Source organism: Cyanistes caeruleus, chromosome 9 (genome assembly GCF_971803275.1).
Source record: "Cyanistes caeruleus chromosome 9, bCyaCae1.hap1.1, whole genome shotgun sequence".
In the NCBI taxonomy this organism is placed as follows: Eukaryota; Metazoa; Chordata; class Aves; order Passeriformes; family Paridae; genus Cyanistes; species Cyanistes caeruleus.
In genome coordinates, this window is record NC_141709.1 from 23,484,970 (window position 1) to 23,504,431 (window position 19,462).

General features: G+C 38.2%; 1 protein-coding gene across 1 annotated transcript in view; it reads right to left on the reverse strand.

The window, feature by feature from the left end:
- Positions 1-19,462, reverse strand: part of ST6GALNAC3 (ST6 N-acetylgalactosaminide alpha-2,6-sialyltransferase 3) — a 217,933-nt gene that overhangs the window by 74,591 nt on the left and 123,880 nt on the right. Inside the window, exon 3 of the mRNA XM_023932599.2 lies at positions 1,945-2,354. Coding sequence (XP_023788367.1) covers positions 1,945-2,354 — 410 coding nt within the window. The remainder of the gene's footprint in view (positions 1-1,944; positions 2,355-19,462) is intronic.

Below are 19,462 nucleotides of genomic sequence, written 5' to 3' on the forward strand. Positions count from 1 at the left end.
CATGACCCTCCCTAGAAACAGAAGACAGGTCCTGCAAATTGAAGATGTTACAGAAAATGAAACGGTTTCCTAACTGAAGTCCCCAATTAATAGGGAACTGCAAGATGTTTTCTTGAGATACAGAAGGTGTTAGCTGGTGACTCATCAATCATTTCCCTTGTTTCTGGTTGACAAAAGCATTAAATGATGTTAAAAACATCACTATTTGATGTGGAAAAGCAGGACTAAAGCTGCAGTAGATACAAGGACGTTACCTGGCTGGCACTGTGAGAAGTGGTGGGTTTTTCCCTTGGTGTTGAAGGGACACACATGCACAAACAATGTGACGGGTTGTGAGACAGGCTCATAAAAACTTAATGTTGTTGAAATGCTTAGCTCAAGAAAAATAACATGGGCCACTTTAACATTTAGGCTGCTTAAGAACTTTGTTATAAGCACAGAAGTTCAATCTACTTTTGATATGAAAAGAAGCATTTGTATTGTGTTAATTGTGTAACTATAAAATCTTGAGATGTGTTAATTTGTTGAAGAGGAATGGATTAGGCTGGAGAGAAGGATACTTTGACATTGAATGATGAGGTTCTTTTACATAGGAAAAAGAGATTTTTTTCAAGGTCTACTCTCACAATAAGGATTCTGATGAAGTATTATAAAGTTGCTGTGACCTGACTGACTCATAAATATAAACAAATTTATGTACAGCAATGCAATAATGTACCTGTGATCATATTTAACTTGATTAATATGTAAACAGGATGACTTGGATTATTAAAGGTCATTTTTGAAGAATGGATCTTGTGTATTTATTAGCCTCTGTTCATCAGTTTGTTCAGCTAAACCAAAGAAGCCATGATAACCTTGACACTTTTATGAGATATGTGAGCTCATTCCAACTCCAGAAGCACAGCAGCAACATGTGCACTTTGTGGACGGGGGCAGGCTCCTCCTTATTTTCCAATAGTTTGAAAAATAGGAAAAATCAACTGTCACCAAGTTCTGACAGTTTAATAACATAGTGAAACAAGTACATTTGAGATAACAAGCCTTTCTACTTCAAAAGCCAAGTCCAAATTTCAGACTATATCAAGCTGCTTGTGAGTATCTGTATCTTTAATTTGGTGAGAATAGCAACAGTCCTTCCCAACCTCAAACTCATGATGTGCAAATTAAAAAATTAATATTAAGGCACAGCAGTGATCTGGAAACTCCTTCCTAGTTAGCTGAAATGAATATGTATTACAGGTGCTCTTCCATGCCAAAACACAGATGACCTGAATTTTTGCAGCTTGGTTGCAAATTCTCGAAATTTGTGGTCTTAATTCCAGAAATCCAGTTTCTGCTTTGAACATGCTAACCCAAACAGTGGCCCTCACACTTTCGCCTCTTACAGCTTCACTCGAGTAGCATAAATACACATTATCAAGCAAGAAAATAGAATTTCAGCACAATACTGGTAAAAACCTAAATCTATTCCAATATCTCTGATAACCCATTTTCACCAAGAAACTGAAATAATGCATAACGCTGAGGTCTGTGTTTAAAGTAAAGCTACAGTGAATCTCAACACAGAAGAAAATGCAATATCCAGAATTATCCTGAGGTTGTGCATTTAGAAATGTTTGTGTAGGATTATCTTCTTCAAATAAAATGTCAATTTAATCAATAGTAAATTGAGCTGAAAACAACACACATTTGAAAACATTTCAGGAAGACATCCAATATTTTTGGGATTCAAGCCAACAGAAATGGAATGAACAGAAGGTAGCGTAGGTGGGGTAAATGGGGCCTAGCTGCTGCCTCATCAAGTGCTTGTAACAGTCAAACCCATATAACAATCCATTAAAAACCTATCTGGGGACTCATTTAGTAGCTGACATCCTGCATGGACTCTTCTCACATATCTCTTGTCAAACATTATAATTGTTCTTCATGTTTAAGACTTACCGGTCTTTTCCAGTCTCCTTCTTAAATATCGCATCGCAGTAACTCATGCGCTTCTCTGTCGTCACGTAGATTTTGGCAGTTGGGTAGCTGTCAACAGTCTTCTTCAGCATGTTGTACACAATGCCATTTCCATCCCTCCTCATGTTTCGAAAAGGACCCCAGATCACATAAACTGTGTTGTTGGTTTCCTTGAAAAAGTACTCCGGATTCTTGAGCAGGAGAGGCACGCTTGTGTGAGAGACCACTCTGACAGTTGTCCTCTTCCCAACATCTTCCTCATAGCCCTTTGTGGGAGCATTGTTCATCCTCCATATGCAGGAGGACTTGTCTATCTCGGTGCCCACCCTCTGGCCAGCCATCTGTCCCGAGTTTGAAACAATGGCACAGAGGTCACAGTCAAGTTGTAGAGGCTGGAAGACAGGAAACAATAATATATATTGCAGGTTTTTCTCTTTAAAACATTAAAGACTGGAAATTCAGTTAAAAGAAAAACAGGTACAGTACAACAAATTGAAAGTAATGCCTCTCTTTAAAAAAACAAAACCACAATCCCCATGTGGCAGAGCTGCTCGGAAACTCTGCCACTACAAAGCTCCAAATGCAAACCTCCTCAGTGAAATAGGCAGTTCCAATCTTTGCCTTAGTTAACACCTTGCAAAGTCAACTATACAAATAATCATTCCTTCTCTTCCTCTAAATGTTACTCTTTTCACTAAAAAGCAAGGAAATAAAGAAGCAGCAGAAAGCAATATTTAGATCAATGTTCTCTTTTAACAAGGTGTCAGCAATAGGAAAAAACCTACTAAAAAAGTAATGCTGGAAGTTTAACTGTACATTAACTGTGTTTTTGTCTGAATGAATAGCTCCCAAATTTGTGACAGAAGTTGAATGTGAGATGTAACTCTAAAAAGCAATCTAATAGTATGAAAATCCTGCAGCTGGAAAGGAAATGTGGACAGAGGAATATGTCCAGAGAGCAGTTATGATCCATGGAAAATGAAAGGCAGATGGACTGGTGACACCTGAACTAGGAACTTAATCCTGAGAAAACTTCAGTCAAAGACACTATTTCCTGACCACGTTTCTAGGGTGCTATTACTCCAGTATGAACTGAAAATAGAAAAAAATCATCTAACAGAGATATAAGGACCTATCTGATGTTCCATTTGTCACAGGATAAAGAGTAAATGCTTTTCATTCTTTTGTACCTACAGACTAAAAGGAAATGCCCTCTATTTAAATTTGATTGTATAGAGTTCAGTTAGAAATCAAAATCAAATGAAAACTAGATCCATCAAAAACCCCCCTACAGAAGATCATCCAGGTCAGAGATAACCTACATTTTTTTTGTATGGTCACAGACTTGATTCTCTGTCATGCTCACAACTGGGAGCCAGTGACCTCAGTTTAGTATTTTTTAGGAAGAATTCCCTCCACGTTCTTTGGACATTTACTCTGACAGAATGCTAGGTGCTGTTCTGATCAGACTTGTGGTTATTTCTCTTCAAAAATCACACCTCATTTAGCTGATGTGAATGAATAGCCTGCCTACATTTGACCACTATAACCCTAGGATGCAATTGCTGACAAAAAATCCGAATTCTTTGATAAGGGGGAATAATGCAAGGAAAAGAGACAAACATCTGAAGAGAGCCAAACTGTAAGAGCTAAAATATCTCATCTTTGTGTGACAAATATTGTACTGAATTAAGGTGCATCCTGCAAGACTTGTGCAGAAAACCTCACAATTTCAAAGCTTTGATTTCTCTATTGTGATTGATTTGATTTCGTTATGTGGCTGGTTCAGGAAAACATTCTTTCCTCATTTCATCAGTAACTAAAGATTCCTGATTGAATGCAAAAGCATTGTCAGTGTTTCCTTTACAGAGCACCATGCATTTTTTATAGCTGTTACAGTTTTAGAGAGCTGTCCTGCATGGCTCTCTGACAGCAGGGATGAAATCCCAGGAGATGCAGCTGAACGCAGCCGTCTTTCTGTTTACTGCTTACTTACAGAAATTCTCTCTAAGACACATTATGAGGACATGGCTGGGTGACCTAAACAAATCCATGGGCATAACTCATATCCTAGAATGAAGTGAATTGTTACAGTCCCAGTAGATTAATTTATAGCTTTCAGGGTGAACTTTCGAACTAACAAACGCTGAATATGAAACTGCTAGATAGGAAAAGCCAATTTGGTCAAGAATCTGGTTTCATTTAAATTTGTCTCATCCTCAGAGCTGCTTTTTTCACTAAATTCTTCCTTCTTCATTAAAATGGAGCTGGTCTCTTAAATTTGGAATAGTTTGATTTTCTCACCTTAGTTAGAAATGCATTGCACATTTTCTGTTCACTGAGTGCAACTGTTCTGCTTGAATAAGCTGAGTACACTCACTCCTGCAACTGTGTCCCCTGGTTTTCTAGCTCTTTTGTTGTGATTCATTTATCTTGTTCCAATTTATGAAGTGTTTTCATAATACTGAATGCCTATACTAGGTCAACATATAATCTGCTCTTCTTGAACAGAGTCAGAGGCTAACCCGCTCCCAGCTCTATCTCAATAAATATTTTTGCAATGTAGAGAGATTTTTCATGTCCCAATATGCATATTTCTCAACAGAGATCCCAGACAGAGTTAGGAGACTGACTGATACCCATGATAGATATTCCACTGACTCCAGAATCACCCACTGTCTTCATCATCTTTTTGCATCATATCTCCCTCAACATATGAGAAAACACACATCAGTATTCACTGACTGAACCCCATATGGAGACAGGGCAGCAGTTTGTGGTGTTGGTTTGTAAGTGTCACAGACGAGAAGGGCGGTTTCAGTAACACACATGAATCCACATACAATACAAATGGGTCTTCCAGGCAGTTCAGGCTGCCCTCATCTGCAGAGATGGTCCAGCAAGAGCCCAGCAATCCCCAGTGGGATTGAAACAGATTGGCAGGACCACACAGAAACTTGTGCTGCTACTGCTTATCCTCTGTGGATCCAGCACATCAGGCCAAGGTTCACCTCTCACAAGATCTTCCTTCACTTGCATCAGAGATACACGAGTTTAAAACATTAAGAACCATTTACCTTTTCTTCTCTTTTCATGTACTTAGACATTTATTTCACCTCTAAACACGAAGGGGGCTGAGCTATTATTGCTGCTAGAAAATTGCTCATTTTGTTGCCGACCAGAAGAATGTAAAAGTCCTCAGCAGAGCAGCTGGGTAGGATCTTACAAATAGTCCTATCGTTTTCTGAATGATACATTGTAACTGTTGAGGAACACTTATATTTTAATCAGTAAAGAAAATGAAATGTCTGACCTTTCAATTTCCTGTGCAAGCTTACAGACAATAGAAAAGATAATTAAAACTGTGAATTAGAACTCACAAAACAGTGCCATTTCTCTAGCAAAGAGAAATAGCTGTGTAATAAAGGTCACTTATCAAACAGTTCTAGTTATTAAATCTTTGCATTTAGCACCGAAGTGGCTTCATTGAATCAAAGGTCAAATCATTAAATAACAAAATCAGCCAGAATTAGAAAAGGTCACAAACAAATCCAACAAAAGTAGGTCACAAAACATGATTCTCTTCCACACAGGATTTCATTATTTGAAAAATTGCTTACTTTCCAAATTTGACAACTCCCCCACCATTTCCAGTGTTTCCACCAGGAGACTGCAATTCCAGCCACAGAACCATTTCTATGGGTAGGTTTCCCAATGGCACAGATCTTGGACCACCAAGTTTCCCAGCCCTGTCCATCTGCTGAGGTCCACGTGGGGGTGATCTTAGGCCAGGTCTCTGAACCACAAAATAACATCTGGACAGACCAGACACACACCAAGCTCTGGTCTCAGTGGAGACTGACAGATTCACTCCTCAGCTGGACCAAATCCAGCTCAGAACCTCTGCAGATGGAATTTCCACTAATGAAAAGCTGAATTTCTCTTGTGGCTTCTCAGCACTACAGACCAGTGGTGCGCTCTCTCTGACCAACTCTGTTCCACTCTGAATCCCACAACTAATCATGCAGACAGTTAGGAAACTCAGACTAAACTTTCTCAATTGTTACTTTAACAATAGATTGTAATTTTGTAAATTGGACGCAATGCCCATTCACTACATAATGAGGCAATTATTAGCAGCTTGCCACATATTAATTTGCTCCTTTAATGTTGAAACAAATGAGATCTTTTCTTATAATCATCCTATTTGAGTCAATTCTAACAAAGCCGATTGAACAAAGCTCCAGAGAGACTTTCTTTATTTCAATGCCATTTATTCTTCTACTCTTCTTGGATGTCTTTAGAGTTTTAGAGGATACAACATTTATAATGATGCCAATAGGGAATAGATTTTGCCTTTATTCTTCTTGATGTTCTTTTGAGGTCTTTGAAATGAAAGGTACAAGAGAGGCATTAACCGTCTGGCATTGTTTTTATTGCTTTTCTCTACTTTACAAGCAAAAAATGCATTTTAATTTTTCCTGTGTTTCAGTGATTAAACAAGCTGGTTTTATCTACACTTACTCAATTTCTTCCGACCTCTGACTGGGAGAAAAGACTTGCCAAGCTTCTCTAGGAAAAAAACCTCAGCACATTAAAAGAAAAGAAAGACTATTTTTGTGTTCATCCAGCAAGAACTGCCAAATGAGTACAGCACTGTATATAACTTACATTATATGACTAACATCAAGCAAAAAAATGATAAAAATGATAAAAAGACAGGTCTGATTACCCTGAGTTCGTGTTTGTTTCCTCTTCCCCTCTACCAGCGGTATTGTGTTTTTTTTACCTTCAGCAGCTGACTTTGGTCCTAACCCTCAGCATCACATCCCAGTAAACATCTCTGTCTTCATAAAATTTAATGTTAAGATTTCATAAAGATTTTAACATTTTGACATTATTTTGAAATAAGCCAAATGTCAACATGCATCCCATTTCCAAATAAACAGAATATGATCTGCTTCTTCATAAAACTGTTCCTGAGACTCAAGTTCCTGGGATATTTTATTTAGATGAATGTCACTGATATGTACATGAGTTCTAGTAGAAAGTTTTTTTTAAAAAATTGAATGAAGTGGAAGGGAATGCATAGGAGGCACATAATGGGACTAATCTTACAGCAGGAGACTGAATAAATAACCATATTTGAACGTCTTTCTATATACACTGACCCAGTTGTTAAGAGAACTGTTTGATTTGCAGCTCTTGTTACAGCTCCTTAAAGGGGCTGTACCAGCCCTTTGCTTGAACAAATATCTCGTGGATTCTTCATATTAGTGGTAATGAGACAGAAAAACAAAGGAAGCTTGGACTTTGAGTGGAGGTTGAAACTTGTGCACCAAAGTCACCCACCCCATCTAAACTTTCAACCAGCAAGTGTATTTTTGAAACAGTTTTATTTCTCACAAAAAAAAAAAACAAACCACAAACCAGAAACTCAAGCCTTCCAAATACAAACCACAGTGCAAAGTGATGCAGTGTCATCTTTCTCACTTTAGAGACAGCTCCACACAACTCCATGCCAGCTCCTACCTCTTTCAAGATACAGCAGAGCAAATGCTCACCAGAATGTTGTTGATTTTGCTGCTCCTATTGGGAACAATATAGGCAGCTTTGAAACAAAGCAAGAATTACATGGTACATACCATGATACCAAAAGCTAAAAACCAAATGCCTCAAATAAACGTGAGAAAACTCTGAGTAGGAAGAACCAAGAATACAACCCATAAAGAATAAAACGAGGTCTTGTTATGTATTTTAGATATTTTCCACTACTTTATTATAAGGCAAAAATAATACCCTCATGATAATCTCATAAAACAAAATTTACTAAAATTGAATAAAAGCCATGTCCAGCTTGATCAAAATAGTTTAACTTTCTATTTTTCAAAAATTGCATTTAAGTAATTTTCTAAAATGTAGTTAAAATGCTCCTCCAATTGAACATTTTGCTTTATTATGAAAAGGTGAAAGAATGGGAGTTCACATCAATGAAACAGTCCTCTTCATTTTTTTTATTTTTTCCCAATTACTAGCTGAAACGTTATGGAAACTGGCACCATTTAAATAAGCCTACACTAGTATTTTCTTCTGGAGTAATAAACTATTGGAACACTCTTGATAGGTCTACTGGTAAAAACAGTTTAAAAATAGAAAGGTGTCAGGGAGCAAATAAGAACAGGAGAAACTACTCTGCCCCTGCATGGAGGGTTAATGAAGGAAGGAAGCTGCCAGATCCAGGATTTCAAGAACAGAAAGAGCCGGGAGAGGCAGAGCTCTGCAGGAGTGATGGCCAACTGCTCTGAAGGACTCTGGGCTCTGAGAGAGTGGCAGGTGAAGAAAGTTTTGCTCTAAGGCATTTCCTGAAGGATGTGAAGACCTGTCCTGCATGTGCACTCTCAGTCAGTCTGCAGAAGACCTATTTTCATTTGTGTCTCAGGTGTCTGGCAAAGTGTCCTGTCCCTAGGCGGGATGGCAGAAGGGACGTGCTCTTATTTACAGGAATGGATCATGTCACAGAACAGGGAGGAAATAAATGGAAAGAACACTCAGAAGAGAAGAGAGAGCAGAAAATATTTCAGACACCTATGAAAGGGTAGAATGTAGTTTAGTGTTTAAAAGGGAAATATGTAAGGGGAAGAAGGATTTGAGAAAAAGCAAAATACTGACATGCAGCAGAGAAGATAAACCATGATGTTTGGGAATGCAATCCAGCAGAGAAAAACCAAAATTCCTAAAGGTATTTGTTAAGTTATAAACTAATTGTTGTGAAGAAAACTTCATCAGATGTGTCAATCAAATAACTTGGAAATGACTAGGCAGAGAGAAAAGCTTTTGTCCTCTACATTGCAACTGCTCAAGAAGAAAATAGATGGAAATGGATATGTTTGGTCCAGCATATAGTACTATAGTTTGTAGGTAACCAGAAACCCTGATATCCCTAGGCATGCAGATGCCTGCACCTTCAGATCTACATAATGAACACCTCTGAACTGGAAGAAAAGTGGAATACTCTTTGGCATATAAATATATATATATATATATATATATATATAAATAAGCATAAAAATACAAGTACACCCAAGAACATATGTGGAAATCACCAAATTCCTGTCATCAAACATCCTGTCAAACACTGTTGAGGATTGAATTGCTATGGAAGGAAGGCAAACTCCATCATGCACACACTACGCAGGCCAAGTTCACAAAGTAGGCACTAAAATAGCATTCACTCTGAAAAACAACCTATGAAAAAATTAGCTTCACAGCTGTACAAAATGGAAAACCAAACAAATGGCATTAGTTCTAGAGTACTCCTAACTTCATCCCAGAGGTTTAGCTGATGACCATAAATAACCAAAACGTTTGTGACACTTCATCTATCACCCATTTACAAACACACAGGGTTTAAAATATCATGACTTTGTAATAGTTCAAAAGCCGGGAATTCTTCCAACCAAATACTGCTTGCTGAATGCTGAATCCAGTAAGTCATTTATCTTAACATCCACCACATTGCTCACCTGCCCTCACTACTACGTGATGACTCCTGAATTTTGTGCACAAAAGTTACTGGAAAAACACGATGTAAACCAGACACTGTCCATCAAACAGCATAAACAACTCAGAGCACAACACAGGCTGATCCTAACAGTGGCACCCCTTTTGTCACTCTGCTGCAGAACTGTATTTGCAACAGTACACTTGCTACCAGCAAAACATGTCACTTGATTCAGCAGGTTATTGGTATCATAATATTTAGCTCTAATTTATCTTCTGCAATTCTCTGTCTGTATCACATTTCTTTTCTGCTTTTTACATTTAGTAATAAGGAAGATAAAAATTGTTTCTTGTCTATACAGACATATTTGCTCAGCAAACAATACAAACCACAAGGAGGTAAAATGTCACAACTCAAGGAGACATAAAAGGGAGGAACATCCTGTTAGCACATGGGCTGAATAGCAAATGAATCTCAGTACGAAAGGACAAACCCAATTTTTCACACCCAATAACGTGTGTGGCAGCACAGCAGAGGTAACATGTAACACAGAATCCTTCCTTACAGAGTGGACTCTAGAAAGACATCCTCGACAGCAACCAAGGCCAAAAGAACTCTATCCACAAAAACTGGTTTTTCTTTGCAAGTAATAGTAAGTGTCTCTGCAAAAAAATGAATGGGAATTCTTACAGTGAAGATGCCTACTGGAAGACTACATCTAAGGAATTCTCCGTCACATATGGAAAACATGCGTTTCTCTAACCGCTGACTTTAATTTGTATTTATGATAAATACCCACAGATGGCGGTAAAGTATATAATGTATACAGCAGATTTGTTCCAAGTTTGCTTTCTCTAATAACCTCCTATTATGAGCACTCACCATTAATCATGGACCATTATCTAGGAACTTAGTTGGCTGAATCACAGATGCAGTAATGCCTGTTAGGTCTCTAATCTAAATACATTTGAAAAAATTAGACTCACAAATAAACTAGGGGACTTCTAATGTGAAGCTCACATCTTGTTTCAGGTCAATTTATTTGGGATTTGATATGGAGAAACAATATCAAGGTAGGCAACAAAAACTGTCAGAAAAACTTCCTGGTATTAACCCCCCACCTCTTCTTTCCCATGAAGACCCACCTAACGGGCTGGAAGCTTAACCTCTAATTTATTTTGGTTCCATGCTGTCTAGACCTATTATTTAATTTTGTCTCTCTTGGTGGTCTATCTGACAAATTATTTGTATGCATGGAAGGAAAGTGATAAGCTAAAATGCTAATTATCCATTTTTCTGAAATTAAAAAAAATATATAATATCCATGCCAGGAATAAGAATAAGGTTTATTACAATAGCATTAAAACCAGTGGCATTTTTCATTTGACAAAAAAAGCCTTAAGAAGCTCTCTATGTCCAGTGTTTTTAATTGCAGGATGCCTTATCTAAAAGGGAATACACGGTTGCTTCTGGCCACATTCATTTACTTTCACTAGTACACTGGCAATATTTGCAGTACCACTCTGTGACTGTCATCTGTAAAAATGTTTAAAATTTTCTCTAAAAATATAATTTCAGGTTAAATTTTAACTGAGAAAGTGCTAGTACAAAAATTTCATTGTTTTAAATATCTTCTATTTTAAGATCAAAAAAGCATTTCAGGTGCAGAAAGATACAAGATTAAATCATCATTTTGTCAGACACCTGAAATTTCAAACACTGTGGCAATGGGCACTAGGACAAAAATTTAAACTGGATTGGGAAGCTCTGTTTAAGTAATTTGGTAGATATGTTTTACATTTTTTAAAGTCATTAAAGAAAGCTACTGAAGCATAGCTGCATATTTTAAAACTTTGAAGTTAAAAGTCTGTTTCAAAAGAAAAAAAATCATTGTCCATATACGCTCTTCTGATTGCTTTTGCATCATTGCATTGGTGCATATGTCCACTAATCACCTTTTAATCAGTGTAGATTTCATGCAGACAATTTGGACTAGTTAGTAGGACTAGTTAGTTGGATTAACACCTGCAAGAACTCGGTAAGCAGGAACTCAGGTGGAAACCACTGGGGTTAAGTGACTTGTAAATAATTCAAAGATCCTTCTGTGCCTGTTCTCCTTTCTTATGGGGCCCAACAGTGCAGCTTCTGCTCCCACCACATCCCAAACCAGCCCCATTTACCCCTCATTTAAAAGCCTTTGCTGAAGAAAAGCCCCGGTGGCCTCTGCCAAAATCTCACTGAAGTCAGTGAAGAGTTGGGCAGGTCAGTGCATCCTCAGCACAGAGCCAGAGCAAAACCAAGGCCTGAGGTGCTGAATAACACACACACACACACAAATGAGCTGGTAAGTTATGAGGTGAAACATGCTAGAAGCAATTGGAAAACAAAATCTTATTAAAAGATGAAAATAATAAACCCTATCAATCTTTTCTCCACTATACAGTCTGGGCTGACAGTGACATAATTCCAAGATATAAACACTACTTCCAAAATGGGTATTTATAATCATATAGCTCCTCTACCAATAATTTAAATTTTTAAGAGAGAAATTAGTTTTTAGTCCTTCATACATCTTCAGAAGAAAAACTGCAATGTACTTACACACGGACCTTCTGGGTAAGTCTATGGCACGTTCATTGCCTTCATTACAGTTAAAAGCAAAATTCCCATTGACATGACCAAAGACTTCACGGAGATTTCACTTAACACAGGAATTTTAGGAAAAGAAATTTGGATTTGCAGTTCATGGGTGGTCAAGATTACAGAATCATGGTGCTACTCCTTTGCCTGGGCAGCAGCAGAGGCCTTTCAGCTGTGATTCTGCTTCAACCCTTGAAAAGGATGTAGAATGTTTTCCTGCTATAAGTTATCTACTCACAAAGCCAGAATGCAGCGCTCCTCCTGTGTGTGTGAGCACACACACTGATGTTCTGGGCTGGATGGACTCCCCTGGTCACTGCTGGAAGCTTTTCCTGCCCCACGTCTGTCTCTGGGGTGGAAGCCTTGGAGGCCGCATTAGCTTCCACACCAGCATCAGACTCTGCATTTCCACCCTGCCTGTGAGCACACAGAGTTTGTGTAGGTTTTTTTGTTTTCTTCTTTTAGACTGTTGGCTTTAATGGAGCTTGTGATTCCTAATGTTTCCAAGGACTGTAAATGACAGCAGGATCTTTAAAACTTGAAAAGCAAGCTTAAAGGTCAACACCTAAGCTCATCAGTGGCTCCGTAGCTCACACTGATAGAGCAATGACTACCATGGTTCTGACAAAACGGGTTCTTGGGGAGAGCAACATGAGAAAGAAAATCAGTGCCCTCTGAGAGCATCTGCCTGCTGTGGCTTGCTGGCACTATGAATACAGCAAAACACATCTCAGCTGAGGGCCTAGGAAGAGAAGAGATCATGGAATACTGATAACTGCCTTCTAAGCAAATAAATTGTGTCTCTCCTTTCATCCTCCTTCTGGAGCAATGCTGCTCCATGCTACAGGCTCTGTTGCACCTCAAGCTATCAACAGCTCACAACTGCACACTGGGAACTGGGAGGGTAAGTTCCCCCCTCACTGCCACAAAGCTGGTCTGAGAGACTCAGGGATGCAGCTGAATAAGAAAAAAAAAAATCAACTGAAGTAAAATAATTATAAAATAATTATTCAGAGGAAACAAACAGGTGTCCAGGTTACAGCTTATACTGAAGAAAAGCACAAAAATAACATTTCATTTCTATGAACAGTATAGAATGGAAATATATATATGGAAAACTTTATATGTAATAAATAAACAATATATATTATATTATATATATATAAATATATACAATGGAAAACTCTTCCATACTCAACTTTAGTTCTATGTTCTTGTTTGCTTAGTGACTTTAAAAAAAGCACATGTGTGTACATATGTATTAACAACACCAAAAGGAGCAAGTGAGAGATGGAGGGTCTAGATTACGTATTAATTTAACTCTAAGAAAATATTTACAAAGCAAATGTGCAAGTTTTGGCATCCCCTCTCTCTGAGTCATGCAACTGCAGAATTATAGATGCAGCACGAAGAAGTTTGTGTGTGTCTGTGTTCAGCTACCCCATCATACATGGTGTCAGACATTCACAGTGTTCTCATGGCTAAAAAAGACCAAGGCAGATGAGCTGAGGAGAAAAAAAAAACCTGATGGACTATATATAGCTCATTAAAAAATAATCCTTTTTTCAAGGAACACACTTTTATGACAGAGGGCAATTAAACTTTGAAATAAGTGCCCAAAGGATTCTAGAGTGTCTGTTCCTAGAGATTTTCAAAGCTTGAATAAGCATAGACCTGACCTAAACTTAATGCTCGTCTTATTTATAGTTGGTATTGGACAAGATGGTTCCAGAGGTTATTTCTAACATAATTTTTGAAGTAATTCTATAGTTCTATCACTGTGAAGAACCAAGGGGAAGCTCAATGAATTTTAATGAAAAAGCACACATTTTTAATAATGAAGACTATCCAATGTGCTGGGGAACTTTTTAGAAATAAAAGAACTCAAAATGACAACAAAATATTGAAAATGGAATAATTAGTAAAAAATTATTCTCTTTTTTTCTTGTCTGTTCTTGGTTCTTTCTATTGCCTGTCATACACAAAGTCATACAAAATACAGCATGAGAGAGAAACATTCCTAAAATGAAAATGGACTAAAGATTTGATCTGCATGTCCTATGAGAATCCTGCACAGAACCTACACCTAATAAATCTTATTCCAGATAAAATATTACTAGGCACAGTTACTAGACTGGAATCCAGAATGACTACAGGTTCATTCCTGCTGGTTGTGGCACAGGGTATGGGCAGGCAACACGGTGCAATTTCCCTCCTGGCATGTGTGAACCAATGCCTGGACTGCTAAAATGGATGTATCCCACGGTTTAGACTCATCACTTTGTAGGTGTTTGTAGAGAAAGCTAAGTTTACTGAGCCATCCTCACAGGTCTACTTTCTAAGGCTGTCAGCAGTGAACAGAAGGTGATAAATACCATGCCATACCTGGACACCAGTGCTGGGAAGTTTTGTTACTCATTTTAGCTCTACCAGCTAACCAGTGTGCCCTCTTCACCAGTACTGGAACATGGCTGAGATGCAGAAGTGGTGCTCAAATGGACTCCAGGGAGAAGAGGGGTAAAAAGAAAGAAAAAACTCCACTGATCCAGAATTAATAGGTCTTCTTCAGAACAGAAATTGAAACTGCTGCCATGTGCTAGTGTCCACTAAGCAGTAAACTGTGGTTTCACAGGCTTAGGAGGAGACGTAAGCTCTAAGAAAACAAATGCACATTACATTCCAGAAAAATGGGGAAAACTCCCATACCATCAGACCTTCAAAATTCCATCTATAAAACAGCAGAATTATAATGGCTTCGAAATGTAGGTACTGAAAATCAATTCTGAAAAAGTGTATCATAGGTAAATACTGTATTTATCCCTTCCTCTTGGAATAACCTCACTGCAGCAGCAAAACAATTGCTGACTCTGTCACAAGACCCTTGCAAAAATCCTGCAGACCCCGTTTTTCAAAAGAGCAATAATTAAAAAATAAAGTCCTGTGGTGCTTTTCCTCTATAAGCCCTGTTTATGAATTCATAGCACAGCATGAAGGTTATTAAAATCCCATATGTGAGAACCACACACGGCACGAGGAGATATGAATTGGCATTCCACAGAGATAATGCTATCTAATGGGCTAAACAAGGAGCATGGCTCCATTCTTCTTCAGAGTACATCTGGAAAGGGCAAAGCATCTGGCTGCTGCTCATGGATACCTGACCAGACACAAGACATTTCTTCTTCTTACCTGTTGATTAATAGGTTAAATGTGAAGAGCATGGCTGTTCTCTTGCCTTGATATTCCCTTCTACCCACGAACCATTTTGTGTGGGGGGATTAAATGCTATTTGGGGTGACCCAGCTGCAGTGACTATTAAACACATTGCTGTTTACTTCCACATCCACACATTTCAAATCAAAATGTAATTAACTGTGGAGATAACCAATACACGTCACAAATTAATTCTGGAGTGCAGGCTATTTGATAATATAACTATTTTTCCAAAATTATTCATTTCTTTCCCATTTTATCGTTGAAATGAAACAGTTAATGCTGTGCTTTATTTAAATGCCAAAACTGTTTTGATCCCACATAGCGGAGAGCTATTTTGAACACTATCAGCAGCTGGAAAAACTTCAAGAAAAAGTGAGAACAACTGTTTCTGTAAAAAGGTTTATGGAAAAAACAAAGTACAGACATAGGCATGCACCAAAAAATTTCCTCCGTTTTCAAATACTCTGAAACTTTCGTTTAAAGAGAAAGCAGTCCATGGTTCTAAAATCCTTGAGTCAAATTTAATGCATAAAACATACTCTACTTAAGGACACTGATCAAAGGTTTGCAAGGCTGTTTCTCTGCCTTGCATGTATGATCAATCAGCCATCAGCAGAGAGACCACAGGTGTCTGATGGGAGTCATCACTAATGCCAGAGATGGAAAGCACTCCAAAATAGGAAAGGCAGGATCTGCCATGAAGCAACAGGAGACAGAATCATTTTCTGGCAGGATTAAAGTCCATGGGCTTGCTCAGTTCTCTGCTATATTGCTGAGGAAGGGTTTCCTTCTCATCCGTATCCCTGTGATCACACAGTGCTGCTCAGTCCTCGCACTTGAAATATCATTGCTAAAATTCAGAACTTGGATGAGAGCTGTGAAACTTGTATGCAGACACAAACTTTCTCTAATTTCAGGCCTGTTCAGACTCAAGATTCTCATTTATACCAATTATACACTCTTTCAGCTGCACCTTCCAATCTTGTCTCTATGTGATAAGCCCTGTCACGATATTGCACTATCAGCTGTTGGATCCTACTTACATGCCATAATCAACATCACTGTCAGAAATTATAACCTCTATCAATATTTTAGAGATGCAAAGGAGGGAAGGCAGTGAAAACAAATTAAGTTTCATAACTAAAATGAAAAATCCTTTCCCTCTAATGACTCCTGCCTTCCAAACTGTCTTTCTTTATGCATGAGACAATTTGACTTGGGATTTGCTCCCTGGCGAGGCTTAGCTACATACTTTGGAACAAGAGACCCACAATGAGAAATACATAAGACATAACAATAAAATTCTGTAGCATGCCATGCCAAATAGAGAAGGTTATCCTTCCAATCACCCTCACAGCTAAAACTACAGTCAGGTATTTAATACTGCTCCACAAGCAAGAGCTCTCTCCCTTCATCTTCCCACTTCATTTCTGCCAAGTCATACACCAAAATAAATATATAACAGAAAAAATATATTCTATCAGTATTTTGAATACTTTTGGGAAACAAATCACTTGGAAGTGATGTGTCAGGGCACCTTGTCTGCTCCTTTCTCTCCCTTTCCCAGCTGAAGGATGGTATTAAAAAACAAAAGCACTTTTAAGTGCTGTTTGGGGCACATAATCCCTTGCCATCCATCTCTCACTAGGAAAAAATTTGAAAAGAAAAGCACATAGAAGTCTCTTCTTGTCTCCATCTACATTATTCCTTTTCTTGGATGTAGTTTGAAATAAATATAGAAATGAAATGCTATTTTCACTGTTTTGAAGTTCAAATCAGGCATGTCTCCTCTAATTTCTTCCATTTGCATTTTCTCTGTAACAAATATCAGTTTTGGTGTATACTGCATTCCATTTCTCTCTCTTTTTAATCTCAACATCCCCCTCTCAATTCAAGTAATGAGATTATGATGCTATAATCTTATTCTGAGCATAACCTTTGATTTCTATAGATTTCTATTCCAACAAAGATACATCTGTTCTGCTGGCCAGATGTCAGCAATATAAACATTTAGCTAATTTAATTGATGCTTTAACTTCCTAAAGTGGGGCAGCCTTCAGTGACAATGGCAGTCATCTCCAGAGCTACAAGTCACAAACGTGCTCAGTGGCAGCAAAATCATCAATACAGGTTTTAGCAACTAAAAAAGCAGACATAATCCTGAGACATACATAAAGGGTTTTGAAAATATCTTTTCACTCTATTCAGCAGCACTGATAGTAAACTCAGTTTGGGCATTTGACTTCAGCACCAATTTGGATCTGCTGCTGAAAGGCCAGAAAAAAGGAAAAAAAAATAATCCATGCCATGGAAAAATTAAACAGCAATGCAAGAAGAGGAGGGAGAGGAGGGAGAGGGAGCGGGAGAGGGAGAGGGAGAGGGAGAGGGAGAGGAAAGAGAAAATGGAGGAGCTGTGATAAATGTTTCCAAATATGTAAAACATGCTGCAAAGGATTCTTCACGTCTGTTCTAGCAGGGTGGTAGCCAGATTCGGGTTAAACCTTAAGCAGCTTTCTATATGAAAACATAGTTATAAACAATCTTGCCAGGGGCACAGTTACAAAGTTGCTATCTCCAGAATTCCTTTCTTATCCTATTTTCTGTAATTCTGTGAATTTTGGTTAGTTGATGTAAACACAGCACTTCACAACTTAGCCTTCCTGGGTGACACTTAGGAAAGAAGATAATGTTCAGTGCTGCAGTTTCTAGCTCAGCACTACATGGAAAAGCAGCTATCCAAGTATCCTGTACCAAAAAGGTACCAGGGCAGATGTGTTTGGATGGATGGAACTCATGCTCTAGTAAAGCAACCTGCAATTTGACAAACCTTGATCCCCAGACAGAAAAATCAGGAAAATGAGAACAGGTAATGCAGCAGCAGCAAAGATAGCTTCAAACATTTTAAGAAGTCAAGAATATTTTCCTAATTATTAACAGTTGTTTTAGTAGTGTCATTTCTGATTTTCAAGTTCAAGCTACAGCAAAATGAAACTGAAATACAAATATTCACTAGCCCATCACCTTTTCTGCTGAAATCCTGTTTAAATGCAATAGAAGGACTGAAATCAACCATTCTTTCCTGTAAATCTATTTAAATGTTACCTGAGGCATTTCTAGCAAACCCCTGTTTCTTGACAACAGTAGATATGAAGCTGCCTTTGTGTAAAAGCTGTATTTCTTCATAGTTTATGATAGCTCTAGACTTGCCATCCCTTTTTTTTCAGTACAAAGAATAGGAATAATTGTGGAATAAAGTACCACTCATCGTGAGTAAGGATGTCAAATTCTTCTCTATTGTAAGCTCTGTCAAATGATAAGCAATTAGACCCTGCTTTCAAGGTTGCTTAAATAAATAGTATTTTGTATGAGTTACTTTTTAAAAAGCTGCCTGATGTACATATCAAGTCTGGAATAGTGATATGTCTGCACTAACTGAGGCGTTGGATGCGTATTTAAAGAATAAGAATTTCTATATGTGCAAAAAAATGTTGTTTTTAAAGTCAGTCTGAGGGTGTGCATTTTCACATGTTTCTGATCAGCTCTTCCCTGACTCCTTTCCAAAGTCTTTGCCATATTGTTAGCATCATCTTCATATATAGCTGCCAGGGGAAAATGAATCAGATGCCACAAATTTCTCAAGGGCAATGAAGCCTTAAAGGAACCTTCTGCAGAAAGTTTCTGACTGCAGAGCATAAACCTGCTGTGCACTGAAGTTCCTTGGTGGAATTCTCCTGTGAAGGCAAACATATGTCTGTTTACTGCAGAGACACCCTACATGTCCTATGGTAAAGAAATGCCATTTTGTGGCTACTACCTCTGATAATGCAGACAATAGAGAAGCACTCATGAATGTTTTAAACCCACTGCTAGGTGAATGACCCTACTGGCCTAGGAAAAACCCACAGGTTAAATCTGCATTTTATGTGTTGCTTGGTTCCAAGCTGTTGCAAGTTTACATGCTAACCAAGTAACCGTATCACTTGTAAAAACAGATAAGGAGTTCCAGGCAATAACCCTTGATAAAACACCAGTGTATTGTCTGGAATCTCTGATGCTCCCCTGCATCACAGAGGTCTTGTAATTCATGACTTTCAGTGTATCACCAAACAAAACCCACTGCTTGTGGAAATGCACGTGTAGAGA